At 34.9% G+C, this 25,991-nt stretch overlaps 1 protein-coding gene across 1 annotated transcript in view; it reads right to left on the reverse strand.

The window, feature by feature from the left end:
* Positions 1 to 25,991, reverse strand: part of LOC110036674 (callose synthase 7-like) — a 107,660-nt gene that overhangs the window by 25,881 nt on the left and 55,788 nt on the right. Inside the window, 16 exon segments of the mRNA XM_020741172.1 lie at positions 7,393 to 7,544; positions 7,626 to 7,722; positions 7,801 to 7,904; positions 7,980 to 8,103; positions 8,268 to 8,431; positions 8,539 to 8,620; positions 8,705 to 8,793; positions 9,197 to 9,301; positions 9,418 to 9,504; positions 9,586 to 9,635; positions 9,712 to 9,793; positions 24,028 to 24,088; positions 24,401 to 24,453; positions 24,532 to 24,863; positions 24,998 to 25,115; positions 25,472 to 25,591. Of these exon segments, the coding sequence (XP_020596831.1) occupies positions 7,393 to 7,544; positions 7,626 to 7,722; positions 7,801 to 7,904; positions 7,980 to 8,103; positions 8,268 to 8,431; positions 8,539 to 8,620; positions 8,705 to 8,793; positions 9,197 to 9,301; positions 9,418 to 9,504; positions 9,586 to 9,635; positions 9,712 to 9,793; positions 24,028 to 24,088; positions 24,401 to 24,453; positions 24,532 to 24,863; positions 24,998 to 25,115; positions 25,472 to 25,591 (1,820 nt within the window).

Consider the following 25,991-nt stretch of genomic DNA (forward strand, 5'->3'; position numbering starts at 1 on the left):
TCATTTAATTATGGATAATTAATATTTTTAGATAGATCTAAGATTTTTTGAAGTTAAATTAAAGAAGATAATCAAAATTTATGAGAAAATATCCTTTAAAGAAAAGAGCAACTAAAGTAAATATTAATGCTCAATAAGATATTATAAGATTAATAATTTAATTAATGTAACATGTTAAACTTACAATGAAGGATTACAATCTTAGCAATAAAAATAATGCAATTAATCAAGGATACAAATTAATTAAATAAAATTAATAATATGATCAAAATGTATTAATATGAATTTTTTTTGGCATTATATTGAAGGAGTAAAGATTAATGAGTAAGAAAGTAGAAAATCAAATAATTTAAAGTTTAAGCTAGCACTCAAATTTCTTAATTACAATAACATCGTGGTTTCTTATGAACTGAATGCATGGAAAATCATTGATACTTAAACAAACTATTATTTCATACTTTATCATAATTTGTCTGTTTTATATGAAGTATTGATCATATTGAAATAAATGTCATATATATCTCAACATGCTTACACTTATTACACATTGGTATATATTAAAAACAAAATTTATAATATGAGAATGAAAATGAGATAAACCACATAATATGTTTGAATGAGTATGTTAATTGATAAGTTCACACCATTACAGTACAAATTGGGATGTTACACGTAACTAGAAAAAATATGTTAATATTAAAATAACTTAAATGATATATTACGAGTGTAATATAAATAAACTGATATAAGTCAAGATATTTTATTGTGTAATAGAACAGTTTGAATCTTTTTGGAATATCATACTTGAATAATACGCTGCAAATTAATTCTAAATCGATTCAAGTTATTAGACTAATATGAATTTAATTTCTATTTCATTTATGATACTATAATTTTAGGAATATAGGTATTTACTGAGTAATAAATGACTCATCCTGTTTTATGTTAACACTTTTTAGGAAATTCATTGTCAGCAAAGAAGCGAGAAGAGAGAATATTCATAAGAAACATGACTATTGACCTCAATAAAAATCTGGCAACTATAATTGGTTATAACACTACTAACTCCACCAAACTATATTTGGGATTCACCCCATTTAACCCATCCGACTAATTCAGTGCAGCTCATGCTTCTATGTGATCTGAAAATCAATTACACATTTGACACTCTCCACTAATAAAGCATAACATTCGATCCCCAAATATAACTGTGATGCATACCTCAACAATATAGTAAATTCCACCTAGAACTTCATAACAGTCTTCTCTCCAAACACTAGCCTATTGAACTAGACTTGCATCTCATTGCACAAATAGGGGCACAAAAGACTTTCTAGACATATTATTAAAATATTCCCAATTAACCAATATATTTGGTATCTCCAAATTTATCTTGAACTAAACATGATCTTTTTACTTCTCAACCCAACACAAATGTACCCTCCGTTCACCATGGCAAGTCATATTATTTAATATCTTTTTAATAAGAAGTAGCCTATTTTCTGCTTCAACCGGCTCTGCAATTTTCTTGAATAACGGTCATCAAAGATCTTGGAACATCTTCATGTATTTATCCATTATAATGATATCACTTTTGCTAGACTATTATTTAAAATCCGTACTCAACTGTATGATTGTTATCATCAGCTTAACAGAGTATTAGCATTGACAGTGATATAAGTGGTAATTCATCTCCCGCCATATTTTATTCCCCTACATTCTCTTATGCATTTTGCCTAAGATAATATAAAATTACCTAATTAGAGTTAATTTAGCCCAACTCTCCAAATTTCCCATAAAACTTTTTTGTTAATTATCCTATTGACCCTCTCAATATGATTACATTAATTAATCTTAAGCCTTATCTCTAATAGGCGATTAATAATGAACCAACTTTGAGATTTAGAATTACCAAGATGAGAGCAGATGACAAGACAATAAAATTCAATTTTAGTTGTTATAATTAACTAGATCTAGCAAATCGAAGTCACTAACAAATAGAATTTAAATTAATTAGAAAAAAATACTTATGAATGAATTTATCTTTCTCTAGGTTAGTCTCATCATTTATATGCATCTCTTCCTTAGCTCATGTATTAACACCAAACTTTCTGAAAATTTTTAATAAAAAATAAAAGATATTGACATGTTAGTGAAAACTCATATTCCTAAAATTACAATAACATAATGAAATAAAGAGACGGTATACAGATTAATCAAAGTTCAATAAATTGGTGTAAGGTCATTTAACTGTCTATTCATTCAATGCAAAAGATTTAATTCATTTTATTGTACATTAATAATAGTTTATATTGTATCTAATTTTTTTTATATATTACATCTGCCCCAAAAGTATCTACTAAAATATATCATTTAAGATACTTAAATATCAATATCACATGTATCTTAGCGTCTTTAACTAATTTCAATATCAGTCAGCATGCACATACAAGTATTTTATATAGAACATTTCATTTACAATATCACGTCATTCAATATATTTATACAATATTAAATATCTATAATAAATAATTTAAACACGTTGAAGGTATATATTATTCACTTGAAAATAATCAATCATTCAATAAACAAGTGAATCATAAAAATATTTGTAGTGACTATCAATTTAAAAAGTATTAATTTTATTTAAATGTATTTAAATTTAGAAGAAAAAAGAATTATTGCTACATTTTTAAAACATAATACTCATCTCGATCTCATATGACTTTCTCGCTTTTATGTTCTATCAAAATAACTCCAAAAATTTAGCTTTACTAACTTACTCTTAATTGTTACCTCATTAGCAAAATAACCTATCAATATGCAAATAAATATAAAATTTCTCTATCTCAACCATTTTTTATAAAAAATTAATCAATTTTGCTCTCATTTAAGTATGTTCATTTTCTAATAAAGATATAAATAGTATTTGATTAATTATACGCTTTTACTCAAATTCATAATCCATAATTACTGTAAGTAAATCTTGAGTTCAATGCTCAATATATCATTTTAATTAAATTCTTAATATTAAATATCATTCTTTCACATGTTTATAACTTAATAATAAATTATATGTTTAATTTATCACAATCATTAAATATTTACCTTGTCACTTAGTCCTTAAACATAATTTCCTTCAATTTGTTACAAAATATTTAGATAAAAAAAATTTAATTTATTTTCAAATTGTATTTCTTTAGGGTTTAGGAGGAAAGATTCACGGTCCTGAATGAAATGGTGATAATGATGATGATGATGATCATCATCATCATTATTATTATTATCATTTTTATTACTATTTAGATATAGGTTATCATATAATCTTTAAAATATTTCATCTATCAATTTGACATAATTTTAATATTTGAAAATTATCATATTCAATTTTATTAAAATTTAAAAATATAATTTTTATTATTTAAATTAAAACTAAAGCATTTTCCTGAATAAAAGATAATCTTAATTACACTTTAATTAAAAATAAAACATAATCTCAAATTGCATATATTAATCTCATTAAAATTAAATTAAAATGTTAGGCACTACTTCATCTAACACAAATCAGTCCTAATGTCATAATCTAAGCATCAGTATTCTAATAAATATAAACATAAACAAAATATTAAACTTGCTTTTAAGTTCCAATAAGAGAAACCCTTGCTTGAGCTCAGCACAAACACCCTCTACTCAATTAGAAAGCATTCATGTACTGATACAATCGTTGCTCGAGCCTGCATGCTGTTAGACTGGTGCCTAAGGGCAATTTAGTCATTCTTTATTTATTATTATTTGGTATAAATAGGGCATAATAGGTTAGGGTTATGTTATGAGATTATTGTCTTGAGTCTTAGAATCAATAGGTTAGGGTTATGTTATGTTATGAGATTATTGTCTTGAGTCTTAGAAAGATAAGGTTTAGGTTTTGGGAGAGATCGCCTACATCTTCAATTGTCGATTTAGGGTTAGGGTTTGGGTTTGCGAGAGATCGTCTACCTCTGAAATTGTAGATGTTTATATCTTTATGTATTTGAATTGTGATGCTTAGTGCTATTAAAATAAAGTATTTGGTTTCCCTAATTTCTGTAAAAAACTCATCACTTTTTTTTATCAAATTAATATCAGAACAATCAATCTCTCTAGGAAACAAACAACGAGATCGCGAGATTGCGATACAGTCTCGACTGCCGAATATAGGATCGCGATATAGTCGCGGTAAAAGCTAGTTGGGAAGTCAAAGATAGGATCGTGATAACTAAGAAATTGATAATTGGATCACGTACAAGTATCAGATCGGACAAGCAATGGAAGGATCACGAAAACCAAACATCATGATATAGTCACAATTCAAGCTGGCTGAGAAGCCAACGGCGAGATTGGGGCATACATGTCTCCATTGCACTGTGAAGCAGTCGTGATTCCACTTAGGGGAATCAAAGAGAGATCGTAGCTTACGGGGAAGGCCAAAGGATTGCAGTTTGCGATACAACCATGATTTTTACTAGATCGTGGGTACGGACGCACGCATCCTTGACCTCACATTGTGATTAGAGCTAGCTGGGAAGCCATCCACAGGATTGCGGCAAACGGAAGTTTCACTTTCATGATCGAAAATCTCCCTGAGATTAATGACGAGAGAGAAAATAGATGCTCTGGAGAATAAATTAGAGAGAGAGATGAGTCAAATCAAATCTGAGATAGATTAGTGTTTTTCGTCTATGGAAGGAAGATTCGTGGTCCTAAATGAAATGATGAAGATTATAGAGTTTCAGACAAAATTATCTCTGCCCTCTGTGGGAACGGATGCAAGCCACAGCAATCTGGAGGACTTGTGTGGCATCAAGGCAGCATCACTGTCTTAGGCAGATCTAAAGCCGCGGAAATGAGCGAAAGAGTCGGAAGAAAATTTGAGTGGTAGCACCTGGAAGAAATAGCGCGGCATCTGAAAGGCTAGAACGAATAGAAGTAAGAGGGATTGAGCGAAGGACTCAGTAGCGGATTTGAGCTGCAATATCAGGAGGGAATGACACGACATAAGGGCTTTGAAAAGAGTAGTAGCATGTGGAATGGCATGAAATGAGATTCGAGGCTGGAGAAGAATGCTTCGAAGAATTTAGACTAAGAACAGAATACCACAAAGGGTGAAACCTCGACGGAGGGCTGCATCAATCCACGCCAGTGTCTTTTGCTGCATTAACTAATAATGGGAACGGAACAAGTGTAGAAAGAGCAGAAGAGTTTATAAGAGATTGATTTTGACACTGCATGGTATTCAAGAGGGAGATAAGATGGTGGTGCTTTGCGGTGACCCTTGTTATGCAAGACTTGGTATTGACAAATCCATCAATCCTTCTCCACAGGTCTGCTTAAGCCCTACACTAGATGTTGACCAGAGTTCGCTACCACTGCAAGCTCCTGTTTGAACAAGCTAGCTCATCCTACACAAGTATTCACCCTCCAACTCTACCCTCACTATGTGTCTCATTCACGGGAGTAGACTCTAGGTCTGTGTTTGACGCTTACCTCTTTGCAAGCACATGCTCGTCGGCACCCACTAGCATCGTCTCCCACATGCGCTTCTCTATTTTGCTTACATTCTCTATCATTTGCTCGATTCGTCACCGTTCCGTCTGTCTCATCATATAATAATGACCCACGTAAAAACAATAACCAACCATAATCAGTCGGGTTTAACCGGTGCTAGCCATTTCTAATAACTTTTTTTATACAAAGTATTGCCTTTAACCCTAAAAGTAATGTTTGGCACAACAAACAACGGTCCAGAAATTAATGACAATTGAAATTATAGCATTAGTGACATAGGCAAAAATAACAATTAGAACAATCAACAATTTCTCGGGAATGTAGCATAGAAGTGCAAACTAGCTTTGAGGATGCAGGATAACATAAGTATTGCAATAATCTAGATACATTTACGCAATATAATTTGTGGTAAAATAGGAATTCCATAATTTCAGATTTGCATTTAGTCCAATTAATTATGCAACTTCGTTATCAATAAGGGCATCTTCAAGCCTCTGAGCACTGATATTGATGCTTCTAAATGTAGAGTTAATGTGATGCAGCAATAGATTTAGTTTATATTCATAAGACATTTGAATTTATTCAAAATTGTACAACTGCGTAACTATTGGGGTAGCATGGACAAGAAAAGTTTGAATTTAGATTGGATCTTGTCTTCAAATTACACCTGCTTCTATTAATTGGCATTTATGCTTGTGAATCACCAAATAATTGAATAATAAATATGGCTTGATTCCCCAATTAAGCATTCTCTATCTTTCTCTCTAAACTTCATGTCTCTCTCTCATCCTTCTTGACTTACCCTCAATTCTCTCATTTGAGAGTTCATTCCCTTTCTACCTTTCGTTGCTACTCATCATCATGCAAATAAAAGTGCATTTATATACTAGTTGGTGCTTCTAAAACTAATACTTAATGATACAAATGTTCAGACAAGATAGAGATATCAACCTTTAAGAGCTTTTTGGCCTCCTGAGATGAAAATATATAACATCCTTTTGGCCATCTGGAGAGACTTTACCACTCATCAGAGGAGAGTTCTTCCCACATAAGAAAAAACTGATATTGTCCATTACCAAATGATTCATCATCAAATTTTATTTTCTTAATGTATTTGCATTTTAGATTTATTAGGAATTAGCATTTATGTTTTTTTTGTTTTTGTTTTTTCTTTTTTTTTTTTTTTTTTGTAATGAAGTAAGTTTTAGGGGCAGTTCAGACTTTGAACTGTTATAATAATTTTATAATTAACGTTTATGCATTGTAAAAGCCTAATTACAAAGAGTTGAATGAATTTTTCTTTATTATTGAATAAGCTTTAGGGACAGTTCAGAATTTCAACTGTTATAATAATTTTATAATTAACATTCATGCATTGTAAAAGCCTAGTTACAAAAACTTGAATGAAAATTTCATGCAATTCAAACATTGACTATTTAATTCTATTCAATGAAAGGATAACACAAAATGCTTCAATGATTCATTAGTTTATATGCTTTAAGATTCCAGAGTTTGCAGCTCCAGCATTCATTTGTTGGTATCTTTTTCATTCATTTGTTTACTTCCTATAAAATCTACAAATTCTTTGACTGACCTGACTCATCTTCTTCATGTAAAGAATCATGAAACTAGATCGGTGGGGCAAGAAAACAGGATCTATTAAATAAAATAATAGACAATAAAAACAAATGCAGAAACATAAGCAGGCCTTTGCCTCAAAACGAAATAAGTTCAGATATCAACAAAAATAAGAAAATAATAAATTTAATTATTCACAACCAACCAATCAAAACATGGCCATAATCAAATTTTAGCATAAGACTTTACACACTATGCAAGTTAACTAACCTGAAAGACAGCATATTACGAACTTTGGGAGCACTTGGCATATTCATAAATAGTGAGTTTGCAAAAAAGGTAACACGACGCCTAGCATCCAAATTTGTGGGTACATTAATTGCTGATTCCTTGACAGTAAGAAGCAGGTGAAGCCGAACAACCTGATGAGAGAAATGGATACCATGCAGTAGGAATACAAAAAAAAACTGAAGGAATTAGAAAGAAACAAGTAAAATAAGAACCTTCTCCATCCATGAATCATTTAGCATAAGTTCAAAGTTAAGATTAGAAAACTTTGGCTTTTCCTCATTTGTTCCTTCTTCAGATCTTTCCAAAATCCTGTAAAAAGATTCGATCATATGGGTGTCCAGAACCATGATCAAGCTATAGTAAGAAAAGGCTACTTTTGTATCTCACCCTTGTCCACTTATTATGACATCCTGTGTAATGATCTCAATAATATCTTGTAGAACATTTATTATTTGTGTCTTAGAAGCATCAAGATCCTCATGCTCACCTTTCTGCCAGCATATTAAAAATATTAAAAAACAAATAAATTTAATTTGAAGAAATTGATGATCAAACAAACACATCACCAAGAGATTTAGCAGCTTCTCCAATTTACTGCTTAGCGGAGGCAGCTCACTCATCCGAAAATTGTTTAGAAATTTCCGCTGTTGTATGCTAGAATCAACAGCATGGCATATGCGCCTGATAACCCTGGAAATTATAGGCCGGATTTCAAAAATTAAGAGCGAAATTTTGCATGAACAGAAACGTAATAGTTTGATGATATTGAAAAGAACGATAAACTAAATCATATAAATGTAAATTTCTTTATTAGAATAAAAAGCAATTAAAATTATGGATTACTAGTTGCTTACTGTTTATCTTCTTCATCTACCAAAAGGCTATAAAGTATGTCTCTCAATGTTTGATAGCACTCTATGACAGCTGAATGCATGTAGTTATCATATCTTATCTTCTTAAATAACTCGCCTTCACCCTTCTTCTTGAAATCTTTGGCCATGTCAAGTGCTATTGGTATCTACAGAATTTAAAAATCATGAAAGCAAATATAATTTAAAAAAATCTGTGTTTGACAGATGATTTTTCTGGATCAAAAGCCAGCTGGAAGTAACAAGATGCGCATACCTTACTAGCAAGAAGAAAAGGAGGCCACTGGACAACAGTAACATCACCAGAGGAATATGGAACCAATAACAGAAGTTGTTCCCTGGCCATGCAAATTGCCCAAGGAATTTAATAAAAGGATCGAACTTGATCACATCATTGGATGAAGTATAAGAAATTCCTTAACTTATTGCTGATCAGATCTTCTTCTCTTAAAGATTTAATAAAAGCATTCCACACATGAGCAAATCTGGCTATGTTTCTTCTTTCGGAATCCTGTAAGTTTAGGACATAAAATCAATGCAAACAACATTGAAAACAAATGCAGACATCAGCATCAGTAGCAGTAGCAATTATAATATACACCTATTAAGATAAACGTTGAAATCCAAGAGAAAATATCTTCTTTTAGATATACTTAAATATACTGCATATTCATATGAACTTATAGATGAGCAAGAGGAATAATCTTAATTATAACATGCAGTTTATACTAATGTTTACATATAACGACCTAAGTATATGTGCAATTACACGATAAACATGCATGTGCAGCAGCAAAGATGCCATCATTTTTAAAATGTTTCCCTTCAGGAGAGATAAATGGTTGTCTAACTCTTTTTCTATAGGAAGTTCAGCGCTGAAATTCATTAAAATGAGCTTTATCTGAGGCTACAACCTGACTTCTTCTAGATTCCTCCTCCCTAGAGAAAGGTACAAGCCTTGAAGCAAAGAATATCGGCACAGACTCAAATCTTGACCTTAACATTCCAAGTGTTCGAATCTGAGAAAAAACAATAGGAAAATACTCTCAGATTTATGTTCTACACAGGCTATTACAATAATATTAAGAAAATAATAAACTTTAGAAAAAAAAAAGTAGGAATTAAAAATAATCACCTCGCCAAGGTGGCTGAATGCTCCATTAATGCCCCCAAAGATAGTGGAGAATATGGCATACCATATCTGGGCATCCATGAAGTAAACCTAAATCAGAAAATAGTATTGTTAACCTCTAAATCTAAACTTACAAAGAATAAGTTTCCCAAAATTTAAGCTCCTCAGTACCAAAACAATGGGCGCCCATATTGCTATCACGACACCAATGTTATGTTGCACTGTATAATTTGAAAAAAGACTCAATACATATATTGACACTAAAAAATAAAAGAAAAATAACAATAAAAGCCTTACAATTAGGGAAGAATTCATGCCATTCATAGGATCCAACCCCAACACTCATTATCAACTTGGTTGGTTCTACCAAAGGGTATATCTATCAACAACAACCATTTAGACAGAAAAGCATTGTTTGCAAGGCTCCATCAAAAACTAACTAAAAATGGAAACTTTGAAATATAGAAAACAGAAAAAAAAATTTACAGTATAAATTTGTTAATCTCATAGGCAAAAAGCCTGCACTTTTGCAACAGGTTACACAAAATGATAAGTTTGCATAATATCTGTTAAGAATTGGACCTTATTTAGGGTCCTACAGGTAAAAAAAAAATATTGAAGAAATCTAGAGGTTTATTTGTAAAATGTTGTAATATCCTATTTAAGCCCATATTATGAATGTACCGATTAGGTTTTTAGTAATTCAATTTGGTATCAAAGCATTGTGATCAGCGTATAGAGACCCAAAGCTCCCATCGGTCGGGGGAAGATCGCGGAGAGCATTTGGAAGATCGCGGGATCTGCGAACATAGACCAAGAACTCCCTTTTCTCTTACGTTTTGTCTCTTGCAGTATGGTCGCGATTAGAGCTAGCTTGGAAGGCAGAAGTAGAACTGTGGCTTGACCCTCACGATATAGTTGTAATTAGAGGTAACTGGGAAGTCCACGACAGGATTGCAGTGTGTTAACTTTGATGGCAAGAATGATACAGTTGCAATCAGAGCTAACTGTGAAGCCAATGACGGGATTGCAGCATACAGACGCACGTGTGATCTGTGTTTTCTATCCTTGTGATTGAGGATGTCTAGAGACGGATATAGTGTGGGAGGTAAGAAATTGGAGCTTTTGGGAAAGATAGATTCTGATGTTTTAATGGTCTTGGTTGGGCTCATACAGGGACTAGCGGCTCGACAGGAGCCACCATCTCAGCACGAGCTCCAACACAAGTGAAACTAGATCTCTCTCCTATGGATCCGAAACGTGATGAACCGGCCACGTATCTGAGGTGGTTGCGTAGGATCGATGCTACTATAGTGGGGAAGATGTTAGAGGGATATCTGACCAGGGAAGAACCAAAAGGGGACAGTGTTGAGAGGTATAAGTGAAGAACCACATTTGTCTTAATCTACAACTGGCTACTTAACTTTATGGTTTCGTCAATTGCAACCTCAGTAGATGGCATTCGAAAGGTGAGGGACATCTGGGCAAAGATGAAGAGAATTTATGTTGGAACGGAAAAACATATGAGAGTGTTCCAGATTCAATGTGAGATAGAAGCAGTGGTAAAAGGTGATAGATCAATTCAGGAATATGCCATAGATTTGGAGTCGTCGTGGGTAGTTCTTGATCACTTCTCACCAATGTCGAGTTGTGGCAACCCGGAGTGAAAGAAAGGGAAGATCTTTACATATATGAGGACTATGCAGTTGTTGAACCATCTGAACCCGACCTTTGATTAGAGGATATCAGTCCTCCTAGCTCAGAAAATTATCTCTTCACTAGATGAGGCCATTGCTTCGATGATACGGAGGGAGAGTAGAATAAAGCTCCACTCCAAGAAAAGTTGGCTTCCGAGGTGTGCAATCAGCTTTGGCTGCCTCGAGCTAAGGTATGATAGGTTTCCTAGAAGAAACTCGTAACGTTTACATTTGTGGTGAAGCTAACATCTGAGCGAGACCTTTCCTAGGCCACCTAAGGAGAAAGAGTCTCGTAGATGTGGAAAGGGTGGAGGTCGTAGTGGTCGAAAAGATGAAAATGGGGGCTACAGAGCAAATCTAATGGTAGCAGAGGATGGAGAGACATGTGGTTTTTCTAGTGAGAATCATGAGTGCCTGGACTTGTTGAAGAAGCAGAAAAAAACAGGAGATGGGGCTAAGGATACTTCCAACCATTCGTCATCAAAGAGTAACATTGTCACTTATGCTAACTATGACAAAGGTAATTTTGATATACATGCCCTTGCCTTTATTTTCACCACAGGATCATCAGAATGAATAGTAGATTCTGGTGCATCTCGATCTGTGACAGATACTGCTAGAGAGTTTTCTTCCTATATTCTACTAATAGTATCAGAGAACATCCAGACTGCTGATGGTACAATACAGTATGCAATTAGTAAGGGTACAATGAGAGTAACAATTATATAATATTGTCCAATGTTTTGCATTCTCCTTTTTTCCAGTGAACATTTTATCCATTAGTGTCATTATTCTCCAACTAAAATGCATTATTTTTTTTTAATTCCTAAAGTGATCTTCCAAGAGTAAAGAACAGTCCGGATACTTGGCAATGGAACGAGGCATAGTGGACTCTCGTACGTGGACCTAGAGAGAATAGACTTAGCTTTGACATCCATGGTAGAGTGCTGGAGTAGGAGAATCTAAGAAGAGGGTGAAGGATGTGTTGCTGCTACATCACAGATGTATAAGACACACTTGTTTTACTTTATTGAGTCAGTCGTATCCTTCTTTGTATGAAAAGGCAAATAAACAAAAATTTATTTGTGATGCTTGTAAGCTTGACAAGCTTAAATAAATTAAAACTTGTGTATGAAAACATGTATAATTTTATAAGAGCATACACGATATTTTCTTTCTATATATAAAATATTATTTTAGTCTTGATTATTTCTTTAAGCTCGTTGTTACTCACTCTATGTTGTTGCTTTCGAAGTAGGGACAATGAGCACCAAGGCGAGTAGCCATGTACAATTTGTAAAACTTTTTGCGTTGTATAGATTTGGGAGTTTGTACATAAGTTTTGGATACATATTTTATTATATTGGATTTAATAGCACTGTATACATTATATAATTTGAGGAAATGATTTTTCATGCTTCCGAGCAAGAATATGAATAATTTATAAAATGCAATGTATCACATAGAAACTAAGACTGAAGTGGATCCACACTTGAAGATATTTCATTCTTTCAAGTCACCTGCATTCAAGGGTGTTGGTGGTCATATAGTTGCTGAAGATTGGCAATTGAAGATTGAAAAAAATTATGGATTGTATGATTTGTTAGGAAAACAGAAAAGTGGTGCTAGATATTTTCATGCTATAAGGCGAGGTAAAAATGTGGTGGCTAGCGCAACATGGAAAAAAAATTCATTTGACACCTGTCCACATATTAAGTGGGATGACTTTGTTAAAGTCTTCAAAGATTGGTTTATTATGCTTTTAGTCAGATTAGCGCTGCAGGACATAATTTTCAATCTAAATTTGGGGGCGTCCAAGATAGTTGTGCAATATGAGGCAGAATTTACTCTATCCATATATCCATGTCACTATGTTAGTACTAAGGAAAAAAATGTCATAGATTTCTACGCTGTCTCAGAGATCAGTTTAGGTTGGCTCTAGCAACATTTGAAATCAATAATTTCTTATTACTAGTCGAAAGAGCCAGAGGAATAAAATTCAAATTGTATGGTCAAAAACCATTCTATATTTTATGTGATCAAAATGCACAATTTTCCCTGATTAATGCAGTGAATGTTGACAAATATTTGTGAAGTGGTGAACTAACATTCTTAGCTAAATTAAAAGTGCAAAATAAAGATGAGCAAGAATATAATATTCCAGTTGCTGCTAAATTTTCAAATGTATCTCTTGAATAATTATCAGGGCTACTGCCAAAACAAAAAGTTGAGCTCGACATTGAAGTGTAGTTAGGAATATTAGCAATTTTCAAGCCTTTGTACAAGATGACTCCGAAGGAATTACAGGAATTAAAATGTCAGTTACCAGAATGGATAGACAAGTGTTTTATCATACCGAGTAATTCACCATGGTGTGCTCCAATTTTATTTGTCAAGAAAGATTGATTGATACAACTATGTATTAAGTATAGGGAGCTGAATAAGGTGAAAATTAAAAATAAATATCCTTCGAATAAGACGTTATACAAAGATTTCTCATAATTAGTTTGGATTTATGTCGGACAGGTTTAATATGGAAGTTATACATTTATTTAGAGGTTTGATGAAGAAGAAGGATCTACATATGATTTTTATTGATTTAGAAAAAGCTTGCGATAAGGTTCCAAGAAAAATCCTTTAGAGAGTTCTATCGAAAAAAAGAGTTGATATGACTAATATTGAATTCATTAAAGATATGCATACTAAAGATCTTACTTGTGTTCAAACTGGAGGATTGACTAAATATTTTACTATTTTAGTTGGATTACATCAGGGATCAGCTTTAAGCCCATTCTTTTTGCTTTAGTTATGGGTGCGCTATTGGACATTTACAGGGGAATGTACCTTATTGTATGCTTTTCCTTGATGAAATCCTTCTAATGGATAAGACTAGAGAAAGAGTTCAAGAAGAACTTGAATTATGGAGGTTTACATTGGATTCTAAAAGCCTTCGTTTAAGTAGAACTAAAAATGAATATGAAATGTAATTTTAGCAGTAGTAGCTCTAGTGATAGAGTTGTAATTATAGGTGATCAAATCATTAAAAGATGTGAACAGTTAAATATATTTGGTCTATTGTTCAGAGAGTTGGTGATATAAATGGGGATGTTATTAATATAAATTCAAGTTAGTTGGTTGATGTGAAGAAATGCTTCAGGCCTATTGTGTGATAAAAAAGTATTGCTTACACTGAAAGGAAAATTTTATAAGATGGTGGTGAGACCTGCAATGCTCTATGGCACATAATGTTGGCCTTTAAAAGAGAAGCATAAAATAAAGTTAAGTGTTGCTGAGATGAAAAGCTTAGGTGGATGAGTGGCTTGACACGTAGAGACAAAATGTGAAATGAATATATCCGTGAGAAGGTTGGTGTAGCTTTAGTGGCGGACAAGATTAAAGAGGCGGACAAGATTAGAGAGAGTCGTCTTAGATGATTTGGTCATATTAAACGTCGACGATTGATCAGTTGATGATCCAGTTAGGATAGTAGATGTTTTAGCTTCGACTGATATTAAGAAAGACAGAAGTAGACCTAAAAAACCTAGCGCATATTGTATAAAAAAGGATCTTAATCTAATAGAATTAAATAAAAATATGGCACTCAATAAAACTCAATGGAGAAAAAGGATTCATGTAGCCAACCCCACTTAGTGGGATAAGGGCTTATTTTTGTAGTTGATCCTTTGCCAAGATCGATGATCTGTTTGATCAATTAGAATGTGCTACGGTATTTTCCTGAATTGATTTGAGATTGGAAATTCATCAGGTCATGGTTAAGAAGACAAATATAACTAAGACATCTTTTTGGACCAGGTATGGTAATTATGAATTCTTAATTATGTCCTTCGGTTTAATTAATGCTCCTGCAATTTTTATGAACCCGATGAATCAAATTTTCAATCAGTCAGTGGATCAGTTTGCTATTATTTTTCTTGATATTCTAATTTATTCAAGAACTAATAAAGATCATGTTAAGTACCTGAAGATTGTATTGCAATTTTTGAAGCATACTCAGTTATATGAAAAAAAATTTATATGACAATTTGGTTGCAAAGTATTGCATTTTTTTTTTGACACATTATCAGTGGTCCTGAAATTTCAATAGATTCTCAAAAGGTGAAGATAATGGTGGAATGACCTAGCCCAAAGAACGTTACGGGGGTACACAGTTTTCTTAAATTGGATGGATATTACAAGAGGTTCGTCAAAGGATTTTCACTTGTAGCTATGTCGTTGTCCAAGCTAATGAGAGAATGTGAGTGCAGTTTTCAAGAGTCGAAAAAACATTTGACTACTACTCCAATGTTAACTATTCCATCAGGTACAGAAGAATCCCATGCTTTCATTGATACGTCGTTGCTAGGCTTGGGTTGCGTTTTACCACAAAATAAAAAAATGATAGCCTATGCAACCAGACAATTGAAGCCACATAAAAGGAACTATCTGACGCATTACTTGGAGTTAGCTATTATAGTATTTGCTCTCAATATTTGACGGTATTATTTTTACAGAGTGAAATTTGAAGTCCTTATTGATCATTAGATTTTGAAGTTCATTTTCACATAAAAAGAGTTGAATTTGAGGCAGCAAAGATGATTAGAATTAATCAAAACTATGATCTAAAATACATTATTGTCATAACCAAGCAAATATAGTTGTTGATGCATTAAAATGTAAACCATAGGTAGTGCAAGCTAGATTATCACTAATAGTTGGATGTTAGAAGGCCAAAACATAGTGGGTATTTACTGCAACTGACAGTGCAACCACCTTTGATAGATAGAATCAAAGCAGCACAAAAAGATAATAGTGAATATTCGAGACTTTTGGAAAATTTTCAATCAGGAGGTCAGATATGACTATTGATGAAGATGGTGTAATCAGAAATAAACTGTAGTTATGGGCACCTGTCGATTCTGATTTGAGATTTCTGTATGAAGCTCAAAAATATACTTCAGACTTGCACAAAAATGTACAAGGATTTGAAGTTGGCATTCTGACAGTCAGATATGAAGAAAGATGTTGCATATGTATCTTAATACCAATCTTGTCTTATTGTAAAGACTGAGCCAATCATTGCCCATACCTAAATGAAAATGAAAAATATTGTCATGGATTTTGTTATGAGATTTTCTTGATCTAGACAGGGTCACGACAATATTTGGGTTATTATTAACAGTCTAACCAAGTCAGCTCAATTTTCGCCAATCAAACATATTCAATTGAAAATTTGAAGTGGAGAAATGCTTACAGTAATAATTATCAGTCCAATATCAAAATAGCTCCTTATGAAGAGCTATATCACAGTAAGTGCAGAACTCCACTCATTTGGGATGAAGTTAGTGAAAGCCAAATATTAGGTCATGGCTAGTTGGTAAGGCCACATAGAAAAACAGATTAATAAGAGATAAATTGAAAACTGCTCAAAATCGATAGCAAAAATATTACGACACAAAACAGTCGAATTTGAAGTTGGAGATTTTGTATTTTTGAAATTTAGGCCAATGAAATATACTGCTAAATATGATGAAAGAAGCAAATTGAATCTCAGGTACATCGGTCCTTTTGAAATTATAAAAAGAATCGGTCCACTTGCCTACAAATTAGCTTTAACTGTTAATTGTGGATATGTCAAATATTCACGATATATTTCATATTTTAATGCTGACAAAATGAATTTCAAATTCAGATCAGAAGCTTTCACATGAAAACATTAAAGTACAAAAGACTTAAATTGAAGAGCCTGAAAGATTTTTAAATGGAAGCACAAGCTTGAAAATGAAGCGGCATGGGAAAAAGATGAAAAAATGCTACAAAAATATCACTTCCTATTCAAGTTAAGTCAGAAATTTCGAAGACTAAATTTCAAGGAGGTGAGAGCTATAACACCCAAAATTTGATAACCACTTTGGCAAATTTTAAAAGTACTCAAAATTTTGCTTCCCCCGAAAGTCAATCGAATTATTTTTATAAAATTATATAAATAAAATCAAATAATTTGATATAAAGCACCATGCATGAATTATAAATGGATTGGGAAATATAAAATTTGAAAGTTTCAAGTTTAATGAACTTTAATTAAACTTTAATTAACTCTCTAAATGCCTGCATTGCTATTCATAGCCGATTTACTACAGGATATATATCAATGGTTCAATCAAATATGGCTTCCAGAGTTTCACATTTACATCCTCCCTCTCCTTAATGATTTTATATGATAAACAACTAATGAACATGCCTATGAACATGCTTTTGATTATACTTATAATTTCAAGTTTAAAACATACTTGTTTATGCAACAATTTTGATTTCTACATTACTTGCTCTATGTTAACATGGTATGACTTGTGTGTTTAGACATGTACAAATTTGTATGAGCATACATGTTATTTTCTTTCCATATATAAACACTTATTTTAGTCATGATTATTTCTCTGAGCTCATTGTTGTTCACTCTACATTGTTGCTTTTCAGGTATGGACAACAAGCATCGGGGCGATTAGCCATGTGAGATTTGAATAGATTTTGCAGTGTGTAGTTTTGGTAGCTTGTATAGACATTTTGTGTACTTCTTTTATTATGTAGGATTTAATACCTATGTATAGTTTATATGTTTTAAAGATATAATTTTCCACACTTCCAAGTAAAAATATGAATGATTTATGAAATACAATTTATCACGTATACGCGTAACAATTTAGTTAGACTAGTTCATTACCAATTGGGTCCTGATTTTTCATGTCAGAACGAGTGTTGGTAAGAATTTAGTATGAATGAATTGTTTGCCCCCGTCACCACTAAGCCGACACTTGAAGGCCCGGACACGGGACACGAGCCGCGATTCCGACAATCACGAGAAGATCAAACAGAACGACATTTTTTATTTTCTTTCTATTTTTCATATAGTTTCCTTTTATCATTTTTAATAGTATTTTCCTCTATATGTGTTGTATTAAGGTTTGAATACTCAGCTTTTATGTGTTTTCTATCGAGACAGTCGTCAGCGCCTCAGGTTTTCCTTTCTAGGATTGTATTCAAGGGTTGAGTGGTGCTTTGATTGTATCTCTCCCCTGAGGCGGTGATTAATCGTTCCCTAATCTTTACGCGTCCCTCCCGCTTTGCTACCACGCCTCCCTCCTCATGACAACCTCCCAGAAACAACTTCTGTTGTTGTTTCCCTATAGCCGCCAACCATTCCTACCACCCACACCCGCCTCTGCAGTTACCTTGTTGTCCGCCCTTCCACCTTATTAAAGACCCCCCAAAAAAAGCTTCGTTGTTATTTTCCTGCAACTGTCACCTCCAAACTACCCCTTTCCTCGATTCCACCACACAGAATAGCATTCCTCTTATTGTTCTAATGTCCACCACCTCCCCCTTCGCTGCTACCTCCATCCTCCCTTGCTGCCACAACTCAGAATTACACTTCTAGGCCATGTCCCTATTGTCTAGTCCCATCTTTCTGGCTGCCACCGCACAAGAAAGCCAACCTCTTGTCTGTTCCGGCAGTTCCTCACCTCACCTTTGCTTCTGCCAGTGTCCCCTTATTGTCGCTCCACTATCCTGCTCTCTAATCACTATTTCCTACCTCTCTGGAGGGCCAAACCATCAACGATCACCACCACCACCCCAAGATTCACCCTAGTGTGAGTTAGTATATCATGTTTATTGTTATTTCCATTTATGTATGTTGGTTATAACTATCTATTGGTCTTTTTCAATAATAATATATGTTTGCTTATTTTTGTTTGGCTTAACTCTGGTATCATGTGATATCAAAGATAACCCTTCTCCTATCGTAGGGTTTACCTAAACCCACTTGCCTAACCCAAATTTTTTATCCCACCTGATATCACACCCATACACCCTATCCCACCAATCCACATCCAAACCTTAATCATGATACCGAGGAAAAAAGTGTCAAACGCCAATCAGATGTTTAGCATGGGATAGATACACCGGCAACTCTGCCAAGAGCTACCACGACTCGATGAAATTGAGGAAAAAAACCCATGCAGAGCCCGTCGCCAATCGTGGTAGTGAGATCCGAGGAGAGCGAGAACATCCAAATCCCTTCCGTAGGGATGATTTCAATGAAGAGGAGGATCGATCACGATGCTTCAGGATTCAATATCAGAGAAGCCTGAGAAAGAAAGTGCCCGTTGGAGGATACAAGACTTAAGAGTGAAAGTGGATATACCGAATTTCAAAGAATGAATTTGTATGCTTTATTGAGTGGCTACAGACCATTTAGAGAATCTATGAAGTCAAGGAGGTGCCAATAGACAAAAAAATGAAGCTCAATGCCTTCAAGATGAAGAAAAATGTCTCGTTGTGATGGGAGAATCTGAAGGAGCAATAGAGAGGACAAGACAAGATCACTCCTAGAGAGAAAATGAAGAAAATGACATGGCACAAGTATCTACCAATTCATTACAAACATGACAGATTCTCGAGGCAACATCACCAAGTGACCACCACACCTTACCGCCAGAGTTCAATCCCGAGATCAAGCAACAAAAGTACACCAAGAAAAGCATCCAAGCCAACCCTGCCTGAAGAGAAACAAATTCAGAGTAGATAATAAGTGGAGTCAACTTGCATTCCCAAATTTGTCCCAGTCAGAAAATGTGTCGAGTGCCACGATTTTGGATAAGATGCATCAGATTGCCCAAACAAGAGAATAGTCTATTTCACTAAAAATAGGAAACAATTGAAAAAATAGACAGTGACACCGAAAAGGAGGAAGAAGTCAGAGATGAACCTCAACTTCAAGCGGGTGAGGAAAAGACACTTGTGATTCAAGATGAGCCCATGAGAGAAACACCGGCTGCATTAGTAGGGGTTGTTCTAGAAATAATGACTTCAAGGAGCTGATACCTGAAAAGGGTCAACACTGTTGACATAATTGCCAAAAATCCTGATCGGCAGTTCACGTATTGGGTTGTTACCCCTAAAAGTGGGCCAAAATATCAGAAATGAGCAGCCTGTGAGCTACTGGGAGGCTATATGAAGTTGTTTGGATATTAAATTCATTTCAGAAGTGTAAACACCGACAGATGGCCAAAAAGGAGGGATGAACCACAGTGTTGGAAATTGCCATAAGAGCTTGGTGGAAAATAACATTTAACAATAGGATTCATATTCTACTAAGAGGTCTCTCTTGAATGGTTGTTATTAAGGGTTACCCAGTCTACCATAGATTTCAACCCAGAGTTGATTCTTCGTTCCATATTTGTTTATCAAATACACTGAGACAAGTAAGAGAAGTGGAAGAAGCCGATCACAGATTTAATAGCTCAAGACTTGATTCGTGGGGAAACACATCCCCGTGCAGTTCAAGCTACAACTCAAGTTGTGTCAAAAAAAGATAGATACTTATTCTGGTAGGATATGCTTTGGAAGGATAACACCAACAATATTGACTTACCCTGAGATTATAACATTTCTGATATCTTCAATTGAGTTGACCAGACTCCGTACAATGAGAAGATAGAAATTTCGATGAATGAGGTTTAAACTCCCCCAAACCAAATAGAGTGGCGTAGGACACTAGGCCTCGGACACGGAACAAGAGCATCGATTTCCAAGATCACAGGAAGACCGAATCGAGCAACATTTATTTTTTTCAATTTTTCAGAGTTTCATTTGATCCTTCCTTTCTAATCCTTTCATATATATGTATTGTTTAAGTTTTGGATCCTCAATTTTTGTATATATTCTATCAGAACAGTTGTCGACATCGCAAGTGTTCCCTTCTAGAATTGTATCCAAAAGTTCAGTGTGCTCCGGCTATATCTCTCTCCCAAGATGACGATTTCTCCTTTTTCAACCTCTTCACATTCCTCCTGCTTGATTCTCATGCCACCCTCCGTACTCGGCCTCCCAGAAACAGCTTTCGTTGTTGTTTCCCTATAGCCACCCACACCCTGCTACTGTCGCCGCCTTACAATCCACCCTTTCACCTTTTTGCAAGTCTCCCGATAATAGCTTGTTGTTTTCCCGCAGTTGTCACCATCAAACCGCCCCTTTCCTCATTGTCATGGCACAGGACAGTCGTCCTCTTGCTGTCCTACTGTCCACCACTTCTCCATTCACTGCTGCCGCACAAGACAAATGTCCTCTTACTGTCTTATTGTCCAGCGGCTCCCCAGTCACTGTCGTCACCCTCCTATAACGTCCTCTTACTGTCTTATTGTCCAGCAGATCCCCATTCACTGTCGTCACCCTCCTATAATAGCCCAAACTCTAACCCACAAGATATTGTCTACTTTGGCCAAACAGCCTCGTGGTTTTCTCCCGTTGGAGAAACTTCCTAAGAGGTCACCCATCATAGGAGTACTCCAAGACGAACACGTTTAACTTTAGAGTTAATAATGAAATTCTGCAGTTACACAAAAATAAGCCTCAATATTTAAGAGTTCGGCTTCAATCTACTTAAGAAGTTCCACAATCTCCCCACACTTAGTAACTGATGTCCTCATCAGTGCTCATACCCAGAATCATCCACCAGATTTTAGAGTTGACACCTACAGATTCAAATAGTTGCTCCCACTATGTAGCACTTATCCCTTCTTGAGTTCAAGTAGTGGCTTCATGGAGTAACACTTTGTTTTGTATGACACTTAGTTCTCATATTCCGACTAGTGTACTGCTCTAGTACAATTTGTAACAACCCGAACTCTCATCCATCAAAGTGTTGTTCGCTTTGGCTAAAGGGCCTCACGATTTTGTCCAGTTGGTGTAACTTCCCTGAACGTCACCCATCCTATGAGTGCTTCAAGACGAGCATGCTTAACATTAGAGTTTCTAATGAAATTCTACCATTACACCAAAAGACACCTTCATGTTTCTACTTAAGAAATTTTCACACCTCCCTTGCAGACAAAACCCAGAATCACACTTTTCCACCATTTCCTCGCTATTCGGCCACATCTCCCTTGCAGTCAACACCCAGGACAGCCAGCCTCCTCGTTGTTCCGACAGTTCCTCACCTCCCCATTGCTGCCACCCCACTATCCCACTCTCTAATCACACTTTGCTACCTCTCTGGCCCAAACCTCGTCGATCGCCCCACCAATCTTAGATCCACCCTAGTGTGAGTTTTTTTTATCTTGTTTGTCGTTACTTTCTACTTTCATGTGTTGGTTGTAACTTTTTATTGGCTTTTCTAATAAATTCTTCTGGTGGAAGAGATACTTGGTGGAACTTGCCTGGTTGAAGAGATAATTCCTCCTCTCAATATGACTAGTCATTGTTGTGGCTATGAGTGATCTCGCCAGGTTGTCTCCTTTCTAAGGCGACAAGTCTCTATTAGAGTTGAAGCATTTCTTCTTGCATATCCTCCAAAGTAAATTCCTGGACATCTTTTTGTGGATTTCACAAGGCAGCATTGTGTCCTTTTCCTCCCGATTAAGTTTCCAGTGGGGGTATCATGGCTGGTCGGGGGCTTAGGTTCTAATTGTAGGTATCGAGGCAAGATTTTGGGGGAGGTAAGAAAGTTGGACTTTGGAGATTTTAGGTTTAGTGCTTGGTGAACAAAGTGTTTTTTCTTTTCTTTATTACTTTCCCTGCTTTTTTTTTTTGTGAGGGGCTTGGTGAACAAAGTGTTTTTTAGGTTTAGAGCATGGTGAACAAAGTGTTTTTTCTTCTCTTAATTACTTTTCATTTTTTTTTTTTTTTTTTTTTTTTTTTTGTGGGGGGCTGGGGCCTTAGATTAGGTTGTATGGATACTTGATTTAGGTGTAGGATGGAAAAATTCCTAAAATATTATCATTTGTCGGACTCTGATACTAGATGATACCATTTTATGGCCCTATAAGGCATTTAAAAAGGGGATTTAGCGGGGAAGCAATTGTGGAATTGTGAGGGAATGAAATATGGGAGTTCGACGGTGTTTAAAAGAAGATAAGCAACAAAATCTGCTATGGGAGAGCAGATTCGAGCAATTCAGCTGTTGTTTGGATGGATGCAGCGGACAAACAGAGGTACCACGAGGGGAGGTTCCACCATATGTTCCTAAACAAGAGACAGAAACACCACTTATAAAAGAAAGACGATACATTACTCCAAAGATCATAAACAGAGAATCAAAATCTCTCAAAAATAATAACAGTGCCAAAAGTTTGAAAATATAGGAAATAACAAAATATAAATAATCCACTCATAGGAAAAAAAACTAATGAGAAATGGCAAAATAGAAAAAAATAGAATGAAGAAATCAAGAGAAAATAGGAATAAAAGGAGGTGCTCCGGGCATATCAAACTTCCCGTGGTAGCAGGAACCCACAATTCCCACTCGGGAACTCGACTAGGTCATGGAATCATGTGATTGGGATTGCGAATTGGGATTTGATAGAGGAAATCACACAAATAGGATCACGAAATGCCTGTGGTTCCGTTGGTCCCTAGCTCCCGCATCACTGCAGCTTTTAATAAAAGAAGCCACTATCTAGTGGCCATAGTATAAAGTTGGATTACACCCTTTCTCAATCCAAATCCTCCGGTAGGTCTCCCTCAGTAACCATCTTTTGTTGAAGGCTCTTATACCTAATTTTGAGCTAGAAAAGTTTAACAAACAGTTTGAGCTACAAAAGTTTAACAAACATTGTTTGAGCTAGAACTCAAATTAAGCTTTGGCTTGCGAACCTTGTTGATGGAATGTGAAAAGAGATTAAAAAAATGATGAATTATTTTGTAATAATAGTTCGTTCTAAGTGCGGCAAAAGCCCCTAGTTTAAGTTGTTGCAGCTGAAAAAAAGCAGAATCACCTCAAGTTCCGATGAAAAAAAGGCTGCATCCAAAAAAACAACTTCATAAAAAGGCATTCGTTAATCATGAAATAATATTTTATTTACTATGAAGTTAGAAACTATGCATTCTCTGCTTTAGAAAAATCCAAGAAAATTAGAATCACCTCAACATAGTAACTAAAGGCAAGCTTGCTTATGAGTAGAAGAATCCAGAAAAGAGTGTACCTGTGAAGACCCAATAGACGGTAGATTACAATTAAACACAAGGAGTAATTACATACGCACTGCCCAATTCCTATGTATTTACATGTATTACATCTAAATTTTATTTTTTACATTTATACCAACCAAAAAAATCACATCAAAAATACCATGATTTCAACTTTTGAAAGGTGAAATACACCTTTCATGCATAAGGTGGAATATATGAATAATTTGAAGTTTAGGTGTTAGATATGTAAATATATGTGAATTGAGTGTTGGGTATGTAAATCTTCCTAAATACAGATAAAATATAAGAGAAAAAAAGTATTTTACTTGAGAAGTGTGAACAAGTCTTCATGCATGCCTCTTCCTACATATAACTTGGGCTTTTGTACACATAGAATATATATAAGAAGTAAATCAGAAAAAAAGAAAACATGAAACCCTATAAGAAAGATGCTTGCCTGAGCCCACCATAAAAGAAAGATAATCACACGCCAATTAGAGCGCTCCATGACTCTCCGAAGTGGTGGAACCAAAAATAGCAAGGCAGCCAAAATGTTTGGTATCATATAAATAGCAACAGCAAAATTAAAAAGTGGCTGGCCTTGCCAATTGCTGGCCCAATTGCTAAAAAATTTTATCAGTCCAGTGGGATTCTGTACAGAACTAGAGTAGCTTATTGGAAGAATTATAACCCATGCAGTTGCTACTACAAATTTTAAAAGGTACCGAGCAATTTGTGTGTATTCCATGTTTCCCCAACTCTTCCAACTAAGAGCAATGTCCAATGCAGCTGTAAGGATCGTGTTCAAGTTCAAACCAAACATTTCAAATGGCCGCCATACTTAAATTTAGCTGATTAAAGGATTTATTATCATAAAGCATACTTAATCAAAAATCAAAAAGAATAAACAAGAACAGCATTACCTTGGAGGAAATTAAGTAAAGCAGCCGTAAGAAAGATGCTTAAAACACTTCTGAAAACATCTGGATAAAAGAAAGCAGTGATAGAGCCTGAAGGGCTCCAAGCAACGATCAGCATGGCCTGCAATAAAATTTAATTGACAGTTTATATAGCTGACAATGAGCACCAAAGAAGAAGAATGATCGGGACTTATTGCTAATTTTGGGTTTCATAGCTTTGCTTTCTAAAAAGCTGCCACAAATCTGTTTACCTATAGTTTCTTGATTCTTTTCAAAAAATTTTTGGATGACAACTTTTTAAAATCAGATCTATTAGAGTACGGTAGTAAAAAAAAATGTTGTCCAACTTCTAAAAAAAATTTTGATGCCTTGAAAACCTTTGAAAAAATACATTTTTTAAAAACAATTCTACTGTCGCTTTTTAGAGATAGCCATAGCGGCCCAAACGGACCGTTCATCATAAGCTAAACTGGATACCTGAAACGCCAATATGAAAAATGTCCACATACGGTCAAAACTTCTAAATAGATGCCAATATGTGCGAACTTCTACAAAATTTGTTTTAGGCTTTCGCCTCCCAGCAACTTGGTCAACATGCTGCATGAAAATAAATAAGTTACTGCATAAAAAATCATTAAAATCGATCTACATTTCATAAATATTCATTCAATGAAATAAGCAGATTAAGATGTGAGTCAATGAAATGCGAACAGCTTGGATGATTTTTAAATGGGCTTTTACTCTTAAATGGGCTTGGACTAGCGAAAACTCTCCAAGCCAATTCTTTGAGGATAATGTCCATTATTTTGGGCCAGTAGAACTTTTAGAAGGAAGGGCTCAAGCGCTTCCCAGTCCTATTAATCACCCTACACATGGGATTCAACAAACAGCATATTCCAAACAATTGTAATACCTGCACATCCTGGAAAATGTCTTGGTAAGCGGACTAAGGTGAAGTCTGCATCTATGTGTGATTGCACTAGGCATCATGGTCTAC

The sequence above is a fragment of the Phalaenopsis equestris genome, unplaced genomic scaffold (assembly GCF_001263595.1).
Source record: "Phalaenopsis equestris unplaced genomic scaffold, ASM126359v1 Scaffold209617, whole genome shotgun sequence".
In the NCBI taxonomy this organism is placed as follows: domain Eukaryota; kingdom Viridiplantae; phylum Streptophyta; class Magnoliopsida; order Asparagales; family Orchidaceae; genus Phalaenopsis; species Phalaenopsis equestris.